Source organism: Trichoplax adhaerens, genomic scaffold, assembly GCF_000150275.1.
Source record: "Trichoplax adhaerens TRIADscaffold_2 genomic scaffold, whole genome shotgun sequence".
Lineage (NCBI taxonomy): Eukaryota > Metazoa > Placozoa > Uniplacotomia > Trichoplacea > Trichoplacidae > Trichoplax > Trichoplax adhaerens.
In genome coordinates this window covers 32,717-41,407 of record NW_002060944.1, presented here as the reverse complement: position 1 = coordinate 41,407, position 8,691 = coordinate 32,717, and the positions used below count along the sequence as shown (strand labels likewise).

The following is an 8,691-nucleotide window of genomic DNA, read 5'->3' as shown; positions in this document are numbered from 1 at the left end:
GGGATTTATGATACCAAGTTCGGACGTAGCAGCTCTGTCACTCGTCGAAGATGCATTTTTGGCTTTATGGGTTTGTGCGAAATTACTTACATCTATTATTAAGTATTTTTTGGTATTCGCTTCATGAGATATGGTATGATCGCAGCTTGTAGTTAACATGTCGGCAAGTACGCATGAAGGTGCGCTGTACCTTTTATTTCTTTGCATACTTAATAAGAAGGCAGCATCCGGAGCACAATGGATAGCAGTAGTCGTTATTTCATTACAGGAAATTTTTGTTTTCTGATTAGCTGTTCGGATAGTCGTACTATTATTAATCTGATTAGGTTCTGCTTGATACCCATCATTAATAGCTTTGGAAGTAGAATCACCGACGTCTTCGTTTATAATAGTTTCATATTTGGAAAAAGGAGCAACTCTCGTACGCTTCTGCTTATTACCATACGTGCTATTCTGATGCATGGAAATATTTCGTGTTGTTGAAGAATAAACTGATTTTGATTTATTCGTAGATGTTAAGCGGTTAAAGCAAGCTGTTCCAGTAGCGGTATAAATGTATGGATTAATAGCTGAATTCAGGGGGATAGCTAAAATGACGGCGAATTGCAGTATAAATACATTTAGAGTACCTTGGATGATCGACATAACAGAAATAACATAAACTGGTAACCAAGCCATTAAATCCGTTATTAGAATTAGCGATATTCGGATAGCTACCGCAAAGCTGCGCGATTGAGCACTGCTACGAACAGAACGCTGTGTTTTATTGACCGTCGCTACCAACTTAAGGTAAAGTGTTAAAGTTAGCATCCAGCATACAAGTTGGAGTACAACAAACGCGATTGTCCAGCCAGCATAGAAATTGTTACTTAAATTACTTGGAGTGCAAATTGAACTAAATTGATATAAACGTCTATCACCAGGTTCATCAATACCCATAGAGATAGGTATACCTACGAAAATGCTTGTTAGTAACCATCCTAATAGTAGTGATATTTTAGTCCTTTTATATCTTGTATCTGATGCTAAAAATGGATTCGAAGCAATTGAGTAACGATCGATACCAATAAATAACATCATAAGAACTGACATTAAACTTGATGTACATATTAAAAATGATGCAACAACGCAGGCTGGACTGCGAAGCCACTCTTCAGAATATTGAGCATAACGATCACGATAAACAAAATCGCCAATACCAATGATGATTAGATAGAGAGACATTAAGAAATCGGATATGGCTAAATTGGTAAAGACCAATTCAGTTGCTTTACTTATCTTGCGATTTTTATTAGAACGATTGTTAGCGATGACTAATATATTTCCTATAAAGGCAGCTAAAGCCATAATCCAAACAGCTAGTTGTAAAGAGGTGTGAGCGAGAATATTTTCACAACTCGAAGCCGAATCTAAATCAGGAGCTGGCGAGCAAGTAGTAATCTTAGCAGGAACAATGCAGCATAAATATGCACGCGTAGAAGCTCTATATGTTAATGTTGAGTGATAAAAATAGAATATTCACTTACAAAATTTACTACAAGATGTTATTAAAAATTAAGAAACTGTTATAGAACTTAATTAATAAAACATGACAGCTTACACTGAGCCTAACGTTGTAGAACCATAAAATGAGATATCCTGTAAAGTTACTAATGGATTCGATTTGATGGATCTGAAAGAAATAATTAAGAAATGTACGATGTATTGACTCAGTAGATAAGTGAAAGGAATAAGTATTACTATTTAAACTACTAGACTTCATCTATAGTCTATAAATTAAAGATGCTATCTATACCAAATGAAAATAATTCTATCATTCCCTAAATTATTATTAATGATAACACACACAGTGTCTGTAACTTGAAGAGGGTGCCAAAGCATCTAGGTTTTAGCACTCTAATTTGATTGAAATCTAAATATCTGTAGATTTGCAAGCAAACTGAATATCAGATTTATGTTATTCTAACAAAGAATATATTGGAAAATGGCAATTTACATTTCCAATAAATTGGAAGCAACTCCTAATAACTCCGATCTTCCGCAGATATTAGCCAGTCTGTTTCGAGTTAAATTGCTATATAGTAAATAAAATATGGCCTGATTAGTACTATTATAATTCTATAATTTATAAAACTAGTCTACAGGAAATGTTTTACTTTACAGTAATCTTAAGGCAACGAATTGCACTTTGCTTGGATTAGTAAAGTTCGATATTTCATTATTGGCCAAATGACTAAATCAGTATGCAATAGATATTCAGTCAGCATTCAATATTTCTACAGCTTTTATGAGAGCAGTTATGCGCTAGCGTATGAAATAATCATACCGCGTTACATTTAAAAGGCATATCGTATGAAACCGATCATTTTATTAAAATTATCAATCCTATTCGGATATCTATTCATGACAATTATAAGTAATAAACTCACAGTTCTCGTAAATTGCTGTCACTATCTCGAAATATGGCTGATGCATCAATAGTTTTGATATAATTATTATTTAATTTTCTGTTATGCAAATAAGATATAAGCGGAAAGTTTTATGTAAGATACAATCTCGAATAAAATTTTCAGGTCTATTGCTATTTACGTTTTGTTAAGTATTATTGCAAAAGCGAGTTGTAAGAATATTGATCAATGATACATACACCGGATGTAATTATTAAAAAATAAAATTGAAAGTTAGCAACGGGATACGTGTATGTGCTTAAGCATTTTTTAGATCTTTAAACTGTAGCTAATAACTTAGGTTAGCTAAATCGACTTACAAGACTCTTAATAAGCCATTAAGGTGAACGAAGCTGCCAGAAGGAATTTTGTTTAGCCTGCTATCGCTTAAGTCTCTGATCAAATTAAGCGTACGTAAAATAGAGCATAAGATTAATAATTTGCAAAAAGCGGCATTACAATGCTCGTTAGATATAGGTAGGAATTATGGACGTGTAATTAGGAGTAAGTAAATCACTGGTTATGTGAGAATTATTGACAACTTGTTCACTTACAGTGAATAACGGTTACAGCTATAATATTCTAAATAACGGTAGATTTTAGGTGGTACGCATACATCGGCGATATAAAGACCTCGCATAGCTTGTTCAATTGCAGATAGTGACATATTATTACTACCAATAGAACTAGAGATTGAGAACATAATAGGATAATCGTTAAGATTACTTCTGATTTGCAAGAAAAAGACTTCACATAAGCTGTACAATTTTTAACATTAATATTTTTTCAATAAATATTATTCGTACAAATCATTTTTGATAGCATGCCATGGAGATCACCTTAATTAGTAAGCAGATCTCTATCATTATCTTAGCAACATTTCAATGATGTTAGCGAAGATAATTTGTAGTATAAGTGTAGTGCAGCACCAAATATAGCTTAAATTACTATTCAAGATTGTATGAGAATAGTTTAAATTAAACTGTAAGTAAGAGTGTAAGATTATCTTAACTGACTATTTGTGCAAGATGTTTACAGTACTTATTGTAGTAATTGTATTAAGATGCTTATATTGAGATTCTGAGACAATAATAGATAGCGCTAAGTATCTTAGTACTGTGAAATTTGTATTGTGACACTTTAAATTAGAAGTGCGAATTATGAGTTGATAGCGCATTAGTAAATTTAGATATGGTCTTGTAACTTAATTGGTACGATATGATTGTATTCGAAGGAAGATCATTGCGTGGCGAATTGTATATAAATCATGAGTATCGCTGTGATAATTTGGATAGTCTGATTGCAGTCAGATATTTCTTGGTGGTTGTGAGACGAACATAATCTTACGTAATAAGGTGGAGTTTACAAGAAACTGTAGTTCTTGTTACGTATCCGAGATGACACATTATCATAATAAGCTATCGATTTGCTATATTTACGGTAAATTCTTAACCAGTTTTAGATTTATTAATATTCTCTTCTCATTATCAATCGGTTATTTATAAGTTTATTGCTATGTCATTTACTCACAATGTTCTGATATAGAGATTCCATTTTAAGAATGACATTGGAATAGATTTAATGTTGTTTCCTGCCAAAAGTCTATTTACATTTTATAAATTTAAAGAACAAGAATTAGCCTCCAGAAATTATTTCACTTTATGGTAGCAATTAACTGAAGCGTCCTATTATCTGATAATTAGCATTTATTAATTACTTACATAGCAGGAGGCAGCTTTAATAATTTAAATAAAACTTGTTCTTCTACTCTAATTCCATTTCGTACCAAATTATTGTAACTGATATCTCTGTAATTGAAGACAAAGTAATTTTGTAAACTTCTACCTCATATACGTATAACATAATATTACGAGCTAGTAACAGCTTTAGCTTTTAATTAGAACCTCTATTAGTACAGATTAAACACAGTCTAATCCTATCAAATTTATTGTATTTTCAGTATTAATTATCCAATCCTTAATAATAGTTTAAAAACACATATTAGGCTATCTTAATAAGATATTTCGTCTAAACTTAGAAATTGTATTTTTAACCTTAACATTATTGGAGGTTATAGATACAATCTATTTCAACTAGTTGGTAATTACTATCTTAGTCTATCTGATCTTAAAGTAAGGATTACTAATATATTCTTTGTTAGCTACTAGAGTTACAATTAAGGAAACCGTAAATATTTCTGAGATATAAACATATATAGAACGTTACATAGAAATAAAATAAATTACACGAAGACTGCTTTCGTGACAGATAAAATAATACATGATGACTGAAAGGTTACTTTCTGTAAAGAATTAGCTCAGTAATAGGGCATAAAACTATAATGTTGTAACATAGCTAAGTATTGGAATTTTAGATTATTATCCGTGTTTAGTAAAGTGTACAGTAGTATGGCTTTCTATAGATATCTTGAGACATATTTGATAGCTCATGACCATAGGCTGTGGTGGAAATTCTATGCCAGAGTACAAATAACTATATACAATATATCGAGTTACCGTTGGGGTCAGAGGTAAAAATAGAACTGTAATTCTGTTACACAGCAGCTCTGCAACAAGATAACGTAATGTAGGATCAATAAGTCGATTGACTAAACCACGTATCAGGGAGCAACATCCACCCTATCAGGAACACTTTTCCTATACTAGTAGACTACACAAAGACATAAAAGTCTTGTTATTACGGTACAAACCATCGTGAAGAGTAAATGACTAAATTTAGTGGTTAATATTTATATATGGAGATAGCTAATAATGACTTACAGTAAGAACTACGGTAGTTATTAGTTTGTTGCAATAAATTATGCTTTACTGTAGTAAGAGTTTTTATAAGGTAACTAATGTTAATTGATTATAGTGTTATATCTTGTAACGCTTGTGATGAATATTCTGAAGATATTCAATTGTAGAGGATACTATAAATAATTCTGTGTATGGACATACTGTAATCTAATTATCTAGAATCATTCAGTACATGTCTAAGATTATGAATAATTTCTGTATTAATTTAGCTATCCAATATGAACTAAATTTCATGAACCGTTATGACTCATACATGATAGCAGCTACCAAAGAGTATTTAAGCTCGGCAGATAGTTAAATAAAGCAGAGTTCTACAGTTGTATAACGTAGAAGCGAAGGCATTTAAATTCTTCTGAGATAGTTCAGGGACACTAAATACCGGAGACTACAGTAATTTAGAGATTTGTTTTACATTATCTTTGTCACGAAGCAGGTTTGTGACACTTGTACAGTATTTCATGGTGAACACTAATGTAAAGAACTAACTTTATTGTACGATATGAGGCATTTCTATACTCTTTTACAGTAGTTTAGAAATTCTAGATAGTAATATTAACGTTGAAATCTTCTAATGAATCAAAAGCTAATTTTATCTACGGCTATCTAATAAAGACAACAGTATTTGCGAACATAGACATCTAATGACTAATAAGAAATGGTCAGATTACAATATGTCCTATCGCGGAACATGCCCACGATGATCTACAATCTACCATAAGTAAGTTGCAATCACAGTAATTTGAATTGCAATAGATCTTTCTACTCTAATCTGGATATTACACCGTATAACACTGTAACGAATTCATATTAGAATATGGTTAGTTCATCGTACTCTAACGGATAGAAATAATGTCTATGCCTTATGGAGCTTGATGCTCCTTGTTTGCAGCTAAGACTATTGTAGAGTACACTAGTACTAATTTACGAAGTAGCTTATAATAAATAAGACTTAATTTGTCTGAACCCTTGTCGTCTATCTCAACTATCTACTATTGGAAATTTCCGAACAGAACACGTACTGGAGTTAGTTTGTGATTAATTAGAGTAGATAGATCAGTTCAACCCAGATCACTAAAGCTGTTTAGTGACACTATGTAATTACTCTAGTAGTTTCTATGTTGGATTAATAGTTCGCTGTAAAATATTATTACTAATAATAATCTAGATATAAGTAAATAAGGTAGAATGTTATGCTGATTATAGCTATGAACGCTACGATAAGTATACAAGCTAGCTACTTAAATTATTCTAATGGTTATTTCTAAAAGTGCTTAGTAGTTGTATTTGGTTGGAATAGAGCTTTGCATAGATTATCTTATTATGAAGATCTGATAAAGTCCTAATTCTTTACCAGTTTTGGATTTTTATAATCGGTTAATCACAAATATATAACTCCATATACAGCATTTAATTTTTTTTATATCTTAATACTGGCTTAAGTTTTAAAATGATAAAGTCTTAATTATAACTTACATTCTCTGTGATAAACTGCCAAATGTTTTGTTACAACTGTGAGAGATGTAGGATATATTGTTATGAGTTATCCTCCTGAATGTATACAATAAAGAAGGTAAATATTACTATGATGTATATTTATTTTAAGTAAGACGACAACAATTCTCTGTGTAAACACATCGAATAATGTTTCGCCTTGAAACTTGTTTGATTACATTTAGTTTAATTATCATTACGAATTGATTTTATCTTGAACAAAGTGTATAAAAACTTCTGTGAATATATCTTCTTGATAGCGCGTTAATTATATTTTCAGTGTTTTGATTGTCCTCTCCTTAATTATTAAAAAAGAGATGCTGCACTACAACGAATAATTTCAAATGCAACGCGTAAGGAAAGCCAAACCAATGCGAAAAGTACAGCACTGCACTATCGCTAATGTATTGCAATCGAATAAATTTGAAATAGTACCAGGCAATTTATTGGCAGTAACTTACTTAAATGCCTCTATAGCCGTATTATGACTTAAAATACTACAAATTGACATGAATTTATTAGCTATGTCACTTACAGATCATAAATGGTTTCAAAAATGGACTCACAAGATAAGCGGGTAAGTTTATTATAATTTATCGAGCTGTTCTTACAAAATGTAGACGAAAAGATTCAGTAAAGATTAAGTAAGTAACTTTGGACTATAGCTTAGTTGATATTTAGTCAATTTAGTCGATTCTATATACGATAAATAATTTAGGTTCTATACTTACAGTAAACGCAGGCTAATCAGATTACTAAAACCGTCACTAGCAATTTCTTGTAGGTGATTTTGATTCAATGATCTAGAAGAAGAGTTTGCTCATTGGTATGTTATGATATTTAAAAATTATTCAGTTTAGTATAGTAGTAATCTTAACTAAATCTTGATATTGATAGACTGAAGAGTTTATAATGAAACATACAATTTAGTCAGTTTTGTTAAATTATAAAATGGAGCTCCAGCTATAGAAGAGATTTGATTTCCATCACAGTTACTTTAAATAGTGAAGTGAAAATAAGCATTTAAATTAAATTCTAAGTGAAAATATCGTTGTATTCTTTGTTTTAAGCAGCTATATATCTAATTTCAATTAAAGATTCAGTTTACAGGTGTTTCTACATTTTATATGAAGTCTAACAATAGAACTAGTTAGCGTAAATAATAATATAGAATAAATACTGCATAATGCTACCATACAGCGAATTTAGGCGGTGTAAATCTTGAGGAAATATCCCATTCAATGAAATAATGTGGTTATAGCTGATGTCCCTAGTAGATTAAACGTCATGTCTCATGAAGCTATTGTTTTTATAAAATAACCGACAAAGTGGATATGTTTGTGTCACATTAAAAGGTAAAAATCGATAACATACAGCGTTAGCAAGTTTGATAAACCGAGAAATGCTTCATTTTCTACTATCGAAATTTTGTTATGATCTAATTGTCTATAAGGACAGATTAAAAAAGTAAATCGATCCGAAATAATGTTATATATGTTGTCTAGTGAGGTAAAATTACAAAAATAAATTCCTTTCATAACATGTCTATGCTGTCATAGACTCTATACATGCAATAAATCTCAATAAACTTACAGGTATAGAATATTGTCGCTCTTGATAAATGTTCTATTTCTAAGAGATTGGAGCTTGTTATAGCTTAAATATCTTATAGAGATTTAGAAGGATTACCGTTCAGTTTCGTAAAATGTTATTTATACGAATGTAGTATGTTATTCTGGATTACAAGGTAGCTACTATTCGCAGTGAATTTCAGTAATTTATTACACTTGTATTCAAGAAAGTATATATTATAAATTCTTACAGATGTGTTAAATTCTTGGAGTTTTTAAAATAGCTACTTTTTAAATCCGTAACTCGATTTCTGGAGACCACACTAATTTGATAGTAGATAAATGTACATATGATGGCAAAAC

General features: G+C 30.9%; 1 protein-coding gene across 1 annotated transcript; it reads right to left on the bottom strand.

Moving 5' to 3' along the window:
• Positions 1-516: 516 nt before the first annotated feature.
• Positions 517-1,419, bottom strand: TRIADDRAFT_20600 (uncharacterized protein; the record flags this gene model as incomplete). The annotated part of the gene is made up of 1 exon (XM_002109095.1): positions 517-1,419. A coding segment is annotated over one exon (903 nt), but the record flags the coding sequence as incomplete, so codon positions are not given.
• Between the last annotated feature and the right edge of the window lie 7,272 nt (positions 1,420-8,691).